The sequence below is a fragment of the Filicampus tigris genome, chromosome 14, assembly GCF_054856515.1.
Source record: "Filicampus tigris isolate MCC_2025a chromosome 14, RoL_Ftig_1.0, whole genome shotgun sequence".
Taxonomy (NCBI): Eukaryota; Metazoa; Chordata; class Actinopteri; order Syngnathiformes; family Syngnathidae; genus Filicampus; species Filicampus tigris.
This window is the reverse complement of record NC_141230.1, coordinates 411,029-430,013: the sequence shown is the minus strand read 5'-3', so window position 1 is coordinate 430,013 and position 18,985 is coordinate 411,029. Positions and strand designations below refer to the sequence as shown.

General features: G+C 40.8%; 1 protein-coding gene across 5 annotated transcripts in view; it reads left to right on the top strand.

Annotated features, from left to right (window-relative positions):
• rab3gap1 (RAB3 GTPase activating protein subunit 1) overlaps positions 1 to 18,985 on the top strand; it is a 188,794-nt gene that overhangs the window by 30,300 nt on the left and 139,509 nt on the right. For all 5 annotated transcript variants that reach the window (XR_015089492.1, XR_015089493.1, XM_086051122.1 and 2 more), the window contains one exon: positions 8,121 to 8,202. Coding sequence is in view for 3 of the 5 variants with exons in the window: in XM_086051122.1 (XP_085907248.1) it covers positions 8,121 to 8,202 (82 nt within the window). In the remaining 2 variants the exon portion in view is untranslated. The remainder of the gene's footprint in view (positions 1 to 8,120; positions 8,203 to 18,985) is intronic.

Below are 18,985 nucleotides of genomic sequence, written 5' to 3'. Positions count from 1 at the left end.
TCACTGGTGCAGGTGAAGAGTGCTGGCGCCTACCGAAATCCACCACCATTTCTTTGGATTTCCCCGCATTGATCAGGAGGCGGTTCTGCTGGCACCAGTCCACAAAACCCTGAGTAAGTTCTCTGTACTCCCGATCATCTCCGCCTGTGATGAGGCCGACAATCGCAGAGTCGTCAGAGAACTTCTGCAGGTGAGAGGTAGGGGTGTTGTAGTTGAAGTCCGAGGTGTAGAGGGTGAACAGGAAGGGAGCCAAGACAGTTCCCTGTGGGGCCCCCGTGCTGCAGAGGAGCACGTCAGACACACAGTCCTGTGTCCTCACATACTGTGGCCGGTTTGTGAGGTAGTCCTGGATCCATGTGGTGAGGTGGTGCGCCACCCCCGCCCGCTCCAGCTTGTCTCCCAATGGGGTGGGCTGGATGGTGTTGAAAGCACTGGAGAAATCAAAGAACATGATCCTCACAGTGCTCCCCGCCTTCTCCAGGTGGGAGAGTGAAGTGTGGAGGAGGTAGATGATGGCATCATCCACACTGATGCCAGGCTGGTATGCGAACTGGAGTGGGTCCATTGAGGAGCTCACCAGGGGGCGCAGGTGGACAAGGACCAGTCTCTCCAGGGTCTTCATCAGGTGAGACGTCAGCGCCACTGGTCTGAAGCTGTTGAGCTCCTTCGGGTGGGGGGTCTTTGGCACCGGGACCAGGCAGGATGTTCTCCATAGCTGGGGGACCCTGCCCAGCTTCAGGCTCAGGTTGAACATGTGCTGGACAATTCCACACAGCTGGTCTGCGCAGGATTTGAGGAGCTGGGGGCTGATGCCATCTGGCCCCGCTGCCTTCCTCACCTTCATCTTCTTCAGCTGGTTCCTCACCTGAGATGTTGTGAAGGCCAAGGCTGGACAGGATGGAGTGGTGGCTATCTGGTGTAGCTGGGAGCTGGGGACTGTGGAGAAAAGAGGGGAGGGGGTGACACGCCCAGCAGGAGGAGTAGGTGGAGACTGCAGCAGGAGAGACTGAGTGGAGGCAGGCATCTGATCGAACCTATTGAAAAAGAGATTCAGCTCATTTGCCCACTGCAGGTCCCCCCCAGTCCGGGTCTTGGGTTGTCCGTGGCCTGAGATGGTCTTCAGGCCCCTCCAGACTCCCCTGGCGTTATTCTGCAGCAGCTGCTCCTCCATCCTCTTCCTGTAGGACCTTTTCCCCTCTCTGATCCTCCTCCTCAGCTGGCGCTGCGCAGTCCTCCGCTCCTCTATGTTGCCTGACGCAAAAGCCCTCCTCTTCTCCTTCAGGAGAGCTTTTATGTCTGGTGTGATTCAGGGTTTGTTGTTGGAGAAACACCTTACTGTCCTGGTGGGTATGGTGTTCTCCATGCAGAAATTTATATAGTCTGTAACAGTGTCCGTTACATTACTAATGTCTTGCCCGTGAGCATCGCTGAATACTTCCCACACAGTTGAGCTGAAGCAGTCCTTTAAGACCTCCTCGGCCTCTCCAGACCATCTCTGAACCGTGCGGGTCACAGCTGGCTGCCTGCGGACCAGAGGTTTGTACACAGACTGGAGAGCCACCAGGTTGTGATCAGCTTTGCCCAGCGGGGGGAGGGGCAGTGATGTGTATCCCTCCTTGGTTTTGGCATAGAAAAGGTCGTGTAGCTCTCTTCACAACAAAACTGACACATGCATTCTTCGGAATGGGTGTTTATTGCTTTCACATCCTCTGCCGTGGTCATGACCTGCACACGACATGCACAGTTAACTGTGACACACACCATGTCGGGGCCAGAACGGTTCGTCCATCTGTCCCGGACTGACTCCCATTTTTGGGACGAAGGACTCGGGGGGACAAGTTTCAAAAAAGGGTCTGATAAAGCAAGGGCGGAGGTGTATTTTAGTCCAGCCCACTAATTGTCCCTCATGCGTGGATGGAAGCACTTTAAAAGGAGGAGGACGGACGGGGTCAGGGGCTGATCATTTTTATGAATAAGGACGGAGGGTCAAGTGCCCAGCTCTGGTAGATTGTCTGTATTCGGGTACGGGCTGATAGATAGATGGCTGGTAGATTGTCTGTATTCGGGTACGGGCTGATAGATAGATGGATGGATGAATGGATGGACTCTATACTATCTATAGATGGATGGACTCTATACTATCTATAGATGGATGGAATCTATACTATCTATAGATGGATGGAATCTATACTATCTATAGATGGATGGAATCTATACTATCTATAGATGGATGGAATCTATACTATCTATACTATCTATAGATGGATGGAATCTATACTATCGATAGATGGATGGAATCTATACTATCGATAGATGGATGGAATCTATACTATATATAGATGGATGGAATCTATCTATAGATGGATGGAATCTATCTATAGATGGATGGAATCTATCTATAGATGGATGGAATCTATCTATAGATAGATGGATGGAATCTATCTATCGATAGATAGATGGATGGAATCTATCTATCGATAGATAGATGGATGGAATCTATCTATCGATAGATAGATGGATGGAATCTATCTATCGATAGATAGATGGATGGAATCTATCTATCGATAGATAGATGGATGGAATCTATCTATCGATAGATAGATGGATGGAATCTATCTATCGATAGATAGATGGATGGAATCTATCTATCGATAGATAGATGGATGGAATCTATCTATCGATAGATAGATGGATGGAATCTATCTATCGATAGATAGATGGATGGAATCTATCTATCGATAGATAGATGGATGGAATCTATCTATCGATAGATAGATGGATGGAATCTATCTATCGATAGATAGATGGATGGAATCTATCTATCGATAGATAGATAGATAGATGGATGGAATCTATCTATCGATAGATAGATAGATAGATGGATGGAATCTATCTATCGATAGATAGATAGATAGATGGATGGAATCTATCTATCGATAGATAGATAGATAGATGGATGGAATCTATCTATCGATAGATAGATAGATAGATGGATGGAATCTATCTATCGATAGATAGATAGATAGATGGATGGAATCTATCGATAGATAGATAGATAGATGGACGGAATCTATCTATCTATCTATCTATAGATAGATGGATGGATGGAATCTATCTATCGATGGATAGATGGATGGATGGAATCTATCTATCTATCGATGGATAGATAGATTCCATCCATCTATCGATAGATGGATGGATGGAATCTATCTATCCATCGATAGATAGATAGATAGATGGATGGAATCTATCTATCCATCGATAAATAGATCGATCGATGGATGGTATCTATCGATAGATGGATGGATGGTATCTATCGATAGATGGATGGATGGTATCTATCGATAGATGGATGGATGGTATCTATCGATCGATGGATGGATGGTATCTATCGATCGATGGATGGATGGTATCTATCGATCGATGGATGGATGGTATCTATCTATCGATGGATGGATGGAATCTATCTATCGATGGATGGATGGAATCTATCTATCGATGGATGGATGGAATCTATCTATCGATGGATGGAGGGAATCTATCTATCGATGGATGGAGGGAATCTATCTATCGATGGATGGAGGGAATCTATCTATCGATGGATGGAGGGAATCTATCTATCGATGGATGGATGGAATCTATCTATCGATGGATGGATGGAATCTATCTATCGATGGATGGATGGAATCTATCTATCGATGGATGGATGGAATCTATCTATCGATGGATGGATGGAATCTATCTATCGATGGATGGATGGAATCTATCCATCGATGGATAGATAGGTAGATAGATTCCATCCATCCATCCATCCATCTATCTGGAATCTTATCTATCTATAGATGGATGAAATCTATCTATCTATCGATGGATAGATAGATTCCATCCATCTATCTATCTATCGATGGATAGATAGATTCCATCCATCTATCTATCTATCGATGGATAGATAGATTCCATCCATCTATCTATCTATCGATGGATAGATAGATTCCATCCATCTATCTATCTATCGATGGATAGATAGATTCCATCCATCTATCTATCTATCGATGGATAGATAGATTCCATCCATCTATCTATCTATCGATGGATAGATAGATTCCATCCATCGATGGATAGATAGATTCCATCCATCTAACTATCTATCTATCGATGGATAGATAGATTCCATCCATCTAACTATCTATCTATCGATGGATGGATGGATTCCATCCATATAGCTATCTATCTATCGATTGATGGATGGAATCTATCTATCCATCGATAGATAGATAGTTAGATGGATGGAGATAGATTCCATCCATCTATCTATCTATCGATGGATAGATAGATTCCATCCATCTATCTATCTATCGATGGATAGATAGATTCCATCCATCTATCTATCTATCGATGGATAGATAGATTCCATCCATCTATCTATCTATCGATGGATAGATAGATTCCATCCATCTATCTATCTATTTATCGATGGATAGATAGATTCCATCCATCTATCTATCTATTTATCGATGGATAGATAGATTCCATCCATCTATCTATCTATCGATGGATAGATAGATTCCATCCATCTATCTATCTATCGATGGATAGATAGATTCCATCCATCTATCTATCTATCGATGGATAGATAGATTCCATCCATCTATCTATCTATCGATGGATAGATAGATTCCATCCATCTATCTATCTATCGATGGATAGATAGATTCCATCCATCTATCTATCTATCGATGGATAGATAGATTCCATCCATCGATGGATAGATAGATAGATGGATGGAATCTATCTATCCATCGATAGATAGATAGATAGATGGATGGAATCTATCTATCCATCGATAAATAGATAGATAGATGGATGGAATCTATCTATCCATCGATAGATAGATAGATGGATGGAATCTATCTATCTATATCGATAGATAGGTAGATAGATTCCATCCATCCATCCATCCATCCATCTATCTGGAATCTTATCTATCTATAGATGGATGAAATCTATCTATCTATTGATGGATAGATAGATTCCATCCATCTATCTATCTATCGATGGATAGATAGATTCCATCCATCTATCTATCTATCGATGGATAGATAGATTCCATCCATCTATCTATCTATCGATGGATAGATAGATTCCATCCATCTATCTATCTATCGATGGATAGATAGATTCCATCCATCGATGGATAGATAGATTCCATCCATCTAACTAGCTATCGATGGATAGATAGATTCCATCCATCTAACTATCTATCGATGGATGGATGGATGGATTCCATCCATCTAACTATCTATCTATCGATTGATGGATGGAATCTATCTATCCATCGATAGATAGATAGATAGATTCCATCCATCCATCTATCTATAGATAGATAGATTCCATCCATCTATCTATCGATAGATAGATTCCATCCATCTATCTATCGATAGATAGATTCCATCCATCTATCGATAGATAGATAGATTCCATCCATCTATCTATCGATAGATAGATTCCATCCATCTATCTATCGATAGATAGATTCCATCCAGCTATCTATCTATCGATAGATAGATGGATGGAATCTATCTATCTGTAGATAGATTCCATTCATCTATCTGTAGATAGATAGATAGTGTCTAACTGCTGTTTTGCACTAACAGAGAGTGCCCTCAAGAATAAGGATATTATCAATCCGACTGATCTGAAGATGAGTGTCGCAGAGAGTGTGACTGAGATCATGAAACCTCTGAAGACAATCACCACAATTTTGAGCACTGAGACAGCGCCATCAGTTTCTATGCTCTTATTACTGAAAACAATGATCAAGAAATCTATGGAACCCAATGTGGAGGACCACATTCTTATTATGTTTTTATTTATCCAATTCTCGGTCTCTTAGCCAATGAAATGCATTACAATATACACGTGGCTGTGTCGCGAGCCCTCGGAGTATGTCTCTGAATTTTTTCGAGCAGTAATGGCAAACGATCGCGGAGCTCTGAAATAAGTTATGGCAGTGATAGAGACGCCCCTCTTGTGGACTTTGAATCAGTAAAACCAGTCAATAGTGAAATATGGGAAAGAAACAGTAGATTGTATGTTTGTAGACAATGATGATGTAATGAATATGCCTTCATGTGGACCACGTCTCCAGGGCTGGACACAAGATTCATCCAGGACTGCCACCAAGTCTGCTCCAGTCTCACTTCGATCAACACAATTGAATCACGAGGGAATCCCTGCCATTTGATTTGACAAAGACATGCTGCAGCTTTAAACTTCCTATGCATTTTGGTCAATCAAAATTACCTTGAAATGAAACATATTTGAATGTATGTGTGTATATTGTTTACTGTGCTTATCCTGCTAACTTTGCATTGATGAATCTGCTTCTCTATGGTACTAATCATTTTCCTGGGCAGGTTTATGACATAACAGTGAAGATATAGGATTAAACTCATATCTTTGTCTCCTGAACTTTGGATGCATTCAAAATGAGATGTTTCCAGCTGAAGCATGAACGCTGATGAAATTTATAAATTGTGAAATGCACAAACGTTTTAAAAAGGACAATTCAGTAGACTCAAATCTAACTTTAATGTCACTAATTGAGGCCCACCTGAAACTCGTGCTGAGGGGCAGACCCATCACACCTCTACTTGCTGAAGGGGATAAAAAGGTCTTGCTCTTTTTGGCTCCTCTCTTTTTGGCTCTCTCTTGTTGCAGTCTTGGCTCCCAATTCTGGCTCACAACCCTCTCACTCCCTTCAACACCTGCATTTTTTAAAAATCTTTTGGTTGGATTTCTGATTGTGCTCCCACGCGCGACAAGTCTGCCCGGAAAACTTCAGCGGTCAACCTGCAAAAGCTGATGACCTGGGATCTCCGCCACCACATATATGTGGCAGATGAGCCGAAATCCGGCTCTGGGGAGCAAAAGCTGAAGCAACACGTCGGCTTTGCCCCTTTTGTTTGAAGGCCACAGTAAAATCACCCCCGGGTGGTCCGGGCAAAGCCCAACACCGTGCAGCAGCCAGGCCAGAGAACCCAACCAAGCTTTTAGTCCCGCTTCCAACTGCCTCCCTTTTATTTTGTATTTTTCCCTTTGTTTTTTTCCCTATCTGAGTGAAGGTCCTTCCACCTGCTCCTCACATGAAACAACCTGATCAACCGTAAGTGACCACTTTGCAGCTCGCCAGGGCTTCCAAAATTGGTAGTGAATGCTAGCAAACTTTGTGCATTTCACGAAGCCCCCCATCCTCACTCTAGTTATCCTTACACCTTCTCACGCTCATCTATCAGATGTCCTATTTTTCCCCTACCTCCCAATTATGTTTGATATTTTTTTTTTTTTTTTTTTTTTCTTCTATGTTTATTTCGGCTTGCCATATCGTAGTATTTTCTTGTATGCTTTAGTAGTTGCAGTTAATAAACATTGTCCATATACAGAAGTCAAGTGTGAATTGTGTGTGTTTGGATCAAGTTATTAACCTCTATTTTGGTAAAAGAACTCACAACTTATTTTATTGTAGCGCCTTCATATTTCAAGACTGATTTAATGAGTCTTTTTGTCAAATTCCCCTCTAACCTAAAATATTGATGTGGTGCCCCGAGAGGCGAGCAGAAGTAATGCAGGCATTGATCCCATCGCTATTAACTATTTACAGTCTTAGGAGTGACCCCCATTTTCGCTACACGGTGTTTGGCATTCTATAGTTTGTGAGACATCCACAACAAGAATAAAGCAGCACGTGATTTTTAAAAATTAGAAATAGTGCTTGCACTGGCGCTTTATTTTTTTCATTTTTGAGTGAAACAGTAAACACTAAACTTGGGTCTGTGTGAAAGCTACATGTCTAAGCTACCAAATTCTTTTGGAATTATCTTTCTATCTGCTACAGGGGCTGAGATATAAATTATTTTGTACTTGTTGAATTTCCCGAAAAACCTCAGGTTTGCGAGGATGATTCTCAGATGCCCTTAGGTTTTTGAGATGTTTCGCCCTGCGCTTAAGGCCTTATTGGGTTAACGCACTTTGAAAACACAAATTTTTAAGGTGCTCTATAAGTAAAGTTATTAATACACGGCTAATTCAGTTTACTAATGCTCTTTGTGGATTTTTTGCAGACTTTGACAACATTCTTGGAGGTGAGGTGGGAGTGGAGGAGTTTGGGAAGCTTCCATTTGGTGCATGTGAAGAAACAATCAGGTGAAATTATGTATATTTTAGCAGTTTGTATAACATCACAAGAATTACATACGGTGCAATGAAAAAGTAGTTGGCCTCTTCTCAACTTCTTATATTTTGCATAATTTACCCACTTCCTTTAAGATTGTCAAACACATGTATTAGGCAAAGATAACCCAAATAAAATGCAGTTTTTAAATGTTTGTGCAATTCCAATGAAATTGGGTTATTGCGTAATGTGTAAATAAAAACATAATTTGAAAATCTTCAACCTAACCCTTATTGTAACAAAAAACAAAGGAGTTGTATATTGATTTTAGAAATACTTGTGCAGTCAAAAACATCCAGATACATATCTTTCACTTAGAGCCACATTTGACTTTTAAGTTCGACTAAAACAGTCACTTGTCAAACATTGACGACAAAGATTCTACCTGATGCAAAAGCTCGGATGGTGTATTCTTTCTAAAACAGTCTTGATTCTAAATCAAATCAAATTTTATTTATATAGCACATTTCACACATAAAATGCAACTCAGAGTGATGTACACTAAAAACGTCAAAATACAACGTAAAAACAAGGCGCTCCTGCCTTCCCTCCCTCCCTCCCTCGCGATATTCACAAAGCCAGATATCCATCCACAAGCACACCTGCACACAGACACACACACCCACACACACACGCACCCCCCCCCCACACACACACACACACGCACAAACTGAAAAAAGAGACATGGCAAGGCACAGAGAAACCATATGAGGAAAGAGAACACAAGGGGAGCTCATCGACGCTGAGATGACAGCCCATGGCCACAGGGAGCACCACCACCAGAGAGACCCTCGGGCCATATCAACTAAGGCAAACCCTAAACTTAGTGCAAGAGGCCAGCCACACCTCCCAGCCGGGCCCCCCTCGAGGAAACACTGGAGCTAAAACCTGAAAAAAAAACTATCCATCCATCCATTATCTGTACCGCTTCTCCTCACAAGGGTCGCGGGACGTGCTGGAGCCTATCCCAGCTGTCTTTGGGCAGTAGGCGGGGGACACCCTGAACTGGTTGCCAGCCAATCGCAGGGCACACAGAGACAAACATCCGCACTCACAATCACACCTAGGGGCAATTTAGAGTATCCAATCAACTTACCATGCATGTTTTTGGAATGTGGGAGGAAACCGGAGTGCCCGGAGAAAACCCACGCAGGCACGGGGAGAACATGCAAACTCCACACAGGGAGGCCGGAGCCGGGATCGAACCCACGACCTCTGAACTGTGAGGCGGACGTGCTAACCAGTCGACCACCGTGCCGCCAAAAAAAAAAAAAAAAAAAAAAAAAACTAAATAATAATAAATAATAATAAAATCTGACAGGCTATTCCAAAGCTGTGGACCAAAATGGCTGAATGCAGCCTCGCCAATGCATTTTGGTCCTCACCCTAGGTATAAGGACGGGTGTCAGAGGACCTCAGGATCTGCGAGGGTTGGTATGATAAAACCAAGTCAGATAAATAAGATGGCCCAAGACCATCAACACATTTATAAACTAATAAAAGTACTTTAAAATCGATCCTGAAACACACAGGGAGCCAATGCAGTGATTTTAAAACTGGCGTAATGTACTCCCGCCCTCTGGTCGTCGTCAGCGCCCGTGCGGCTGAATTCTGCTGTACTTGTAAGGAGGAAATACTCTTTTTGGGGAGGCCATAAAGCAGGGCGTTACAATAATCCAAACGACATAAAAGCATTCATCAGCAACTCCATGTTAGCCTGAGAGAGAAACGGGCGGACTCTGGCAATATTCTTAAAATGATTAAAAAAATATATATATTGGTTGCATTATTAATATGAGGAATAAAACTGAGCTCAGTCAAAAATGACGCCCAGGTTCTTAACACATTGTGAGAGTTTAAAATCTCGTCATTTTGGTCAAAGTTTCTCTCTCTGACCTTCAGCGCTGATAACTAAAACTTTGGTTTTGTCCTGATTCAGTTGTAGGAAATTCTCTGCCATCCATGACTATATCTAACATACAATTTAAAAGGGTATCAAGAGGTCCTGTGTCATCAGGAGACACGCTAATGTATGCGTGTCATCTATAATTTCTTATGAAGTTCTTTCATTTGTTGGTTCAGTTGTCTGAAGCCATCTGAATCAGATAGTCAGTGTGTGTCATAGGATTATTGGTGTCCAGCTAACAGACTAGCTCTGCTCTACAAAATGATTATGAAGCAGGGAGACTGTCATTTCCAATGGATTGACTTAAATGCCCTCAGGGCAGCACTATTGCATACCTCCACTCTTATCCCTTCAGTTATAAGGTTGATGATAGTGAGTTTGTCATATGCCACTTAATCTCTCTCTTGTATGTACAGTCCCCTCCAAAAGTATTGGAACTGTAAGGTCAATTCCTTTGTTTTTGTTGTATACTGTAGACATTTTGGTTTCACATCAAATGAGAAATATTACACAAAAGTTCAGAATTCCAGACTTTATTTCATGGTGTTTACATCTAGATGTTTAAACAGCTCAGGATGGCGCATCCTTTGTTTGAAGCCACCCACTTTTCAAGTGAGCAAACTAGTGAGCCCATTCCTGAAGCAGCAATGCAAGCCCAAGCCATGATATTACCTCCACCATGCTTCACAGATGAGCTTGTGTGTTTTGGATAATGAGCAGATCCTTTCTTTCTACAAACATAGGAAAGACAAGGCAGTTTTATTTATATTGCACATTTCATACACAAGGCAACTCAATGTGCTTCACACAAGCAAAGACAACACCTACAAACATTTACAAACAAAACATTAGCATTTCAAAAGCAAAGTAGAGAAGACAAAATCAACCAACAAAACTACAACATTTAAGCACCTTAGCAGAAAACTTTAAAAACATTTAAAAGTAAAGAAATAAAAGTGGTTTTCTAAAATATATCAAATAATTAGAAAAAATGTCTAGAGACCTTAATCAAAGGTATGAGTTTTTAACCTGGATTTAAAAGCATTTACACTCTGGGCTGTGGAAGCTTATTCCATTTGTTTGCAGCTTAACAGCTAAATGCAGCTTCACCATTTTTACCTTGAACTCTCAGTTCCACTAATTGACCCAGGTCTGCAGATCTCAGATCTTCATGTATTCAGGACCCAAACCATTCTGTGATTTATAGATTTATAGTTGCAAAATTTTAAAATCTATTCTACACTTAATTGGGAGCCAGCCTAAAGTCTTTAGGACTGGAGTAATATGTTCTGATCTCTTTGTTCTGGTAAGAACCTGAGCTGCAGTGTTCTGAATGAGCTGCAGCTTTTTGATGCTCTTTTGAGGGAAACCAATAAGAAGACCGTTGCAATAATCAAGTCTACTGGAGATGAAAGCATTGATTAGTTTCTCCTGGTCTGCTTACAGCATGCAACCCTTCAGTCTGGATATATTTTTCAGCTGATAAAAGGCTTATTTAGTGATTGATTCAATATGATTGCTGAAAATCAGGTCTGAGTCTATCAGCACCCCATGATATCGGACTTGCTCTTTGGTTTCTAAAGACAGTGACTCCAGGTGTTTTCTAACAGCAATCCTTTTCTTTATTGCTGAAAACAATTACCTCTTGTTTTGTTTTGTTTTGGTTTAGCTGAAGGAAATTTTGGTTCATCCAGTTGTTAATTTGCTCTAGACAGTGACACAATACGCTGATTGAACGGTCATTTTTGGGATATATATATATATATATATATATATATATATATATATATATATATATATATATATATATATATATATGTGTGCCATCTGCATAACTGTGATAGGCAACATTGGTGTTCTGAACATTTGACCCAAAGGTATCATATACAGACTGAACAGAAGGGGCCCAAGGACTGACACTTGAGGAACCCCACATGTCAAGGCGCTCCAATCTGATTCAAAACTTCCAATGGTCACAAAGTAACTTCTTTCCTCTAAGTAAGACCTAAACCATTTTAGGACTGTTCCATTTAATCCTACCCAAGTTTCCAGCCTGTTCAACAGTATGTTATGATCAATTGTATCAAATACTGCATTGAGATCCAATAAGACTAGCACCAGCACCTTCCGTGCGTCAGTGTTCAATCTTATTTCATTTACTACTTTGATAAGAGCTGTTTCTGTAATGGGATGAGGTCGGAATCCTGATTGGAATGTATGAAAAAGTCCGTTCGAGTTCAAGAATTTGCTGAGTTGATTAAAAAACACTTTTTCAACTATCTTTGATAAGAAGGGAAGGTTTGAGATGGGTCTATAGTTTACTAACAGGGAGTCATCCAGCGTTCTCTTTTTTTAGAAGGGGCTTGACGGCAGCTACTTTCAGGGGTTTAGGACACTTGCCTGACTGAAGTGAGCAGTTGATTATTTGCTGCAATTCAATTAAAACAGAATTCCCAATAGTTTTGAAAAAGTCAGACTGTTGTGGGTCAAGGCAACTAGTTGATGGTTTCAGCTGCTGAACCAAATCTGTTACAGTTTTTTGATCCACTGTATCAAATTCTGTCATGGTAAGCAAATTTTTCCTGGGTGATTTTAAGTGCTGCATCATTTTGGAATTTTGCTGGTTTGCAATGATGTTTGACCTGTTGGATTGTACTTTATCACTACAGAAGCAGGCAAATTCATTACATTTATCTGTTGGGAGGAGTTCTGGCGCTATTTGATTTGGGGGATTTGTGAGTTTGTCGACCACAGCAAATAGAGTGCGTGTATTGTTTAGGTTCTTACTAATGATTTCAGAAAAGTGTTGTTGTTTAGCTATTAACAATTCTTTGTTAAAATTACAAAGACATTGTCTGTACAGGTCAAAGTGAACTTGGAGTTTAGTTTTTCTCCACTTACGCTCTGCTTTCCTGCACTTTGATTTCAAAGACATTACACTCGTAGTGCACCTCCAAGGTGTTTTAGGTCGCCATGAAATGGTCTTAATTTTGAGAGGAGCCACAGCATCAAGGACATTTGAGATTTTCCAGATGAATTTATCCAGATGTTCATCAACAGTCTCTGCATTCACAGATGTTGAGGCAGCCATAATTTTCATAAACATATCGCTTGTGTCCTCATTTATCTTTTCTTAGTCGACACAATGGTTGACTGAACTTTTGGGATGATTTGTACTTCAGAGAACACACAAAAATGATCCGAAATAGACAGATCTTTAACATCAACTGATGAGATGTCAACACCTTTCGAGATAATGAGATCAAGAATGTGACCTTGAGTATGTGTTGGACTTTTTATATGTTGTGAAAGACCAAAGGTATCAAATATAGTATAAAGTTCTTTGGTATTTTTATCCAAGTTGTTGTCAACATGAATGTTAAAGTCACCAGCTATAACCAGGTAGTCATCGTCAGTACAGATTACTGACAGCATTTCTTCAAATTCCTCCATAAACTTGCCTTTTTGTCTTGGAGGTCTATAAATGATTACAACAATAATCTTTGGTTTACCTTTCACTAAAAAAAACTGAGATATACAAATTAATTAAGATCGCCGATACAATTTTTTTACACTGAAATTATGATTTAAAAATGGCAGCAACTCCGCCACATTTTTTGCCACTGCGACATTTGTTCAGGAAACTAACATTTATTGGTGTTGCCTCATTCATAATAGTGTTTTGGCAACCTTCTGTTAGCCATGTTTCGCTGAGGAGAATTAAGTCAAGATCATAAGATATAGTGATGTCATTAATCAATAGTGCTTTGTTAACTATCCATCCATCCATCCATTATCGATACCGCTTATCCTCACAAGGGTCGTGTGGCGTGCTGGAGCTTATCCCAGCTGTCTTCGGGCAGTAGGCGGGGGACACCCTGAATTGGTTGCCAGCCAATCGCAGGGCACACAGAGACAAACATCCGCACTCACAATAACAGGGGCTAGGGGCTATTTAGAGAGTCCAATCAACCTCCACACAGGGAGGCCGAAGCCGGGATCGAACCCACGACCTCTGAACTGTTAGGCGGACATGCTAACCAGTCGACCACCGTGCCGCCGCTTTGTTAACTAGTGATCTAATATTAAATAGAGCTAATCTTGTAGTGATAATGGGAGAAACTGGCTTCCTCAGAGGTTGACAAGATATCCTAACTAGGTCAGTAGATCTAGAATTATTTCTTCTCAGTTCTTTAGCTGACTTTCTGTCACTTGTAATCACAGCTATACCACAAGCGTCGCTAGTTTCATTGGGTACTGACTTATTCTGGAGACAAGCATTGTTTGTAGCGGATATGCAGTCTGGACTCAGAGCATATCAGACCGGACTGCAATGAAGTTTCATTATGAGCAAGGAGGGAGATCGACAGGTAGGTGGAGCTTTGCTGAGTCTTGGTGGAGTCAGCCGTTTAGTAGATAGCTGTTTGGTGAGTCATGGGGTTGGAATGGGCGAATGGTGATCAGCAGTAAGAGGTGTGAACATGGGCGATGGAAGTGGTGTCAGTTGAATTCCAATATTGACAAGCTTGTTCATCTTGTCTGTGAAATCTGGGAGGAAGTCGCTCATAGACAACAGGTGTTGTGTTGTCAGGGCTGAGTCGTTGTTGTTCGGGGGCGATGTATTGCCCAGGGGTGAATCCAGTGGTGGTGTTTGGCAGTGTGAAGACGGCTCCAAAGTTTGGGTTGAATCCAGCGGTGGACATAGCCCAGAGGTTCGGGCTGACGACGAAAAATCAATCTGCTCTAGAGGGAGAGGTCTTTCCATCGCTTAGAGAGTAATCTTAGTCTCATCAGTCCATAAAACCTTGTTCCAAAACAATTGTCGCTCATCTTTGCACTTCTTTGCAAAATCCAATCCAACAAGCAAACAAAAGGTGCTCTGTCCTGAGTTGTTTCACTCATCTATATGCAAATACCATGAAATAAAAGCTGAAATTCTGAACTTTGGTCCCATTCACATTTTGATTGGAAAACCCAAATGTCTTCAGTGTACAGCAAAAACAAAGGAATTGACTTTGCCGTTCCAATACCTTTGGAGGGGACTGTATATGTGTATGTATGCATATGCACGTACGCACAGTGCCCTCCATAATTATTGGCACCCCTGGTTAAGACGTTAAAATCCTTACAATACATTATTTTTTTATTGCAGAAGCATAGTCTCAAACTGAAAATTGTAGCCATGATGCACAGGACTTAAGTGGCCCGTCTGCTATCGCCATCAGATTCTAATGCTCTGTGGCGCAGCCAATTGTCCAGCTAACAAGTTGATACAACCTAAACACAATACAGGGCGTCCTAGAGTCAGGTCTGATGTCCTGTAGCTGGTTGTGTATGAGAATAGCGGTAAGCCTTGCTAGCTTGCTATTCCGATTGCCACCAGTCTTAAAAATAATACAAAATAAAACTAAAACATAATAACAATCAATGGATATCAAATGGGCTAATAAAGGCCTGTAATAAGAAAAACGAATTATCAAGAATTTATAAAATACAGAACTAAAGAAGCTGAAAGAAAATATTAGAAATATAAAAATTAATTAACTAGTATTATGAGAATATGTAAAAGATAATATACTAAACTATTGGAAAATAATAGAAACAATATTAAAGGTATTTGGAATATATTAAATAATGTGATGAGGAATAGCACTAGACAGGATAACTATCCATCCGATTTTATAGAAAATGGTAAACAATATGAATGATGTTGTGGATAAGTTCAACAACTTTTTTTGTAAATATTGGGCCAAATTTAGCAGAAAAACTCCCTCAACCAAATAAAGCAAATTATACTAACATTAACTTATTTGAAAGAAACTTGAGTTCAATGTATCTTAAACATGTCGAAGAAAAAAAAGTAATTAATGTTGTCAACAGCTGCAAAGATAAAACATCTTATTGTTACCAAATTGATATGAAAATATTAAAAAGGTCATCCTGGGAATAGCAAAACCATTATCATATATCGCAAATTTATCATTTGAAAGTGGGCAATTTCCAAATAAAATGAAAATTTCCAAAATCACTCAAATTTACAAAACTGGTGACAAACAAAACTTCACATACTACAGGCCTGTCTCCCTTCTACCACAAAAAAGAAAGCTGTTTTTGTGATGTGGTTGATATGGGTTTCAAATGAAAGAGACTGATCGAAGATGGTCTGCATCCACTTTTTTATGTCAAGCAGTCAGTTTATGGTGGAGTGGGTGGCAGCAGTAATGGATTTGATGGAGATATAGAGCTGGGTATCATCGGCATAGCTGTGGAAGTTGAGACCATGGAGGTGTATTATGTGACCAAGGGGAATCATGTAGAGGATAAAGAGGAAGGGGCCAAGCACTGAGCCTTGCGGGACACCTTGTGACCTCGATACTATAATGCCATCCATCCATTATCTATACTGCTTGTCCTCACAAGGGTCGCGGGCGTGCTGGAGCCTATCCCAGCTGTCTTCAGGCAGTAGGCGGGGGACACCCTGAATCGGTTGCCAGCCAATCGCAGGGCACACAGAGACAAACAAACACCCACACTCACAATCACACCTAGGGACAATTTAGAGTGTCCAATCAACCTACCAAGCATGTTTTTTGGAATGTGGGAGGAAACCGGAGTACCCGGAGAAAACCCACGCAGGCACGGGGAGAACATGCAAAGGTACTAAAATGCCCCCCACCAAAAGACTCTGTAGTGATTTAAGGGCTTTTTTTGTGATTAGATTTACGACAAATTGGCCCACCCCCTTTTGGAGCTTGGCTTGTTATTTTTTCGGTCTCAGTGGTCTACGTCACGGGAGGGAGGCAAGCGTGGTAATATTGCTCGCTTTGTCAGTTCTGTTGTCTAAAACGGCGACCGATCGCCATCAAAGTGCAAATGCACATTACTACACTTGTCCACTTAAACCTGTGAAAGTATAAACGTGTTTTGTACAATAGTTTGGATTTATTGACATTAAACGGGATCTCATCATGATCACGCCACAAAATCAAAAATACCGTGGCGATTGCTCCTCCACTTTCACAAGCTGAAGCGGAGAAGAGCATGAATGCGCACACGAACCCCGACTTATATTTCGGACATTTAGCTACGCTAAACACGTGTCAACTCTCAGGAGGCAGACGGTAACCGGCAGCGGGCAAGCATGGATCTTTAGTGTGCACTCGGCTCAGCATGAATCTATGTAGCTCTGCTCACTTCCACTTTCCTCATTTTCATATAAATCAGCCACGGAGAGGTTAATCCTTTTGATATGTTGAAGTGGTCATTAGTAGGGATGTCCACATACATTTTGGTGCCAATTGATCACCGTTTTTGGACTTTATAAGCAATGAAAGTACAATGATTTCCAATGAAGAGTTTGTAATTGGTCCCTCCAGTTACTCCGACCGAACAATTATAGAACAGTAGGGGGCGCGTTTGCCTCATTAACAAGAGGTGTTATTCATGGAGCCACTTATTCCCTACTTTCTCCCAAATTTATTGATAAAATAGAAAGTGACAACTCTTTTTATTTTCCTGATCAAAAAATATATAAAATGAACTTGTTAGTGAAAACATGGCCACCCCAGCCCAACCATCCCTTTAAAGCCGTACGGCGGCTTTGTACGGCGTTTCATGTGAAACCAGCCAAACGTGATATATGGTTAAGATATATGTTTGTAGACAATGACCATTTCAATGTTTTTGGAAGAGAATACAGCATGGTAATTAGAACCCTTTTTTTTATTTTTTTATTTTTTTTTATTAATTAAAAATAGTGTTTCACTTGCATCTTCAGTTGAAACAGTAAAGCTTAAAGCGGAAGTCAACGCAAACATATTTTTTTCAACAATATGTTCTATGCAAGCCCACTAGTTGAAACAGGGCATTCTGATAAATATTGCGTTTGTGGAATAAGTGTTAATCCACTTCGTTTTTAGCCATCTCCGGGGGTGGCCATTTTGTCTTCTGTCGACTGAAAATGACATCACAACTGCTCACAAGGACCAATCATGGCTCAGATTCAGAGAACAGGTCAGCCGTGATTAGTCGTTGTGAGCAATTGTGATGTAATTTTCAGTCGACAGAAGACAAAATGGCCGCCCCCAGAGATGGCTAAAAACGAGTGCATTTTACTGCTTAACTTATATTCCACAAACACAAATTAATCAGAATGCCGTGTTTCAACTAGTGGGCCTGGTGGGAACATATTCTTGAAAAAAATATGTTTGGGTTGACTTCCACTTTAATAAACTCGGGCCTGTGTGAAAGCCACATGTCTAAAATCGCAAATTATTTTGGAATTATGTTTCTATCTGCCACACGGGCTGAGATATTAATTATTTTGGAGGTGTTGAATTTCCGCGAAAATGTCAGGTTTTCAAGTATGACTCCAAAGACGACCGTAGGTTTTAGAGTGATGTCTCACGAGGGGCTTCAGGCTTTAATGGGTTAATGGGTGTTAAGTAGCATGTTATAAGCTGCCATGCTATAAGCTGCATTACTTTACTGTATTTTCTTGAGATTCTCCAAAATAAAGCTCTTTTGTGAGTAATTCAAGCTCATAGCTTTGATATTAATATATTTGTCAAAAATATCCATTGAGAAAATCATAGGAAAATTCATAAACAGTAGAATAGTTCGTGAAACAAATATAGAATTATTTCTCCAATCACCATGCTGTGCGTGTGCGTGTCTGTTGTTTTTTATCAGAATTTTTATCTTTATTTGGTGGCATGTCTGCCTGCCTGTGATGTGAAAATTATGTTGTTGCCGACGAGTTACAGACTGGGGACAAAATGGGTTGGCCGGAAATACAGACGAGAACTTGTGTGACAGATAGACAACGCCTACCTCTGTACGTTTGTACT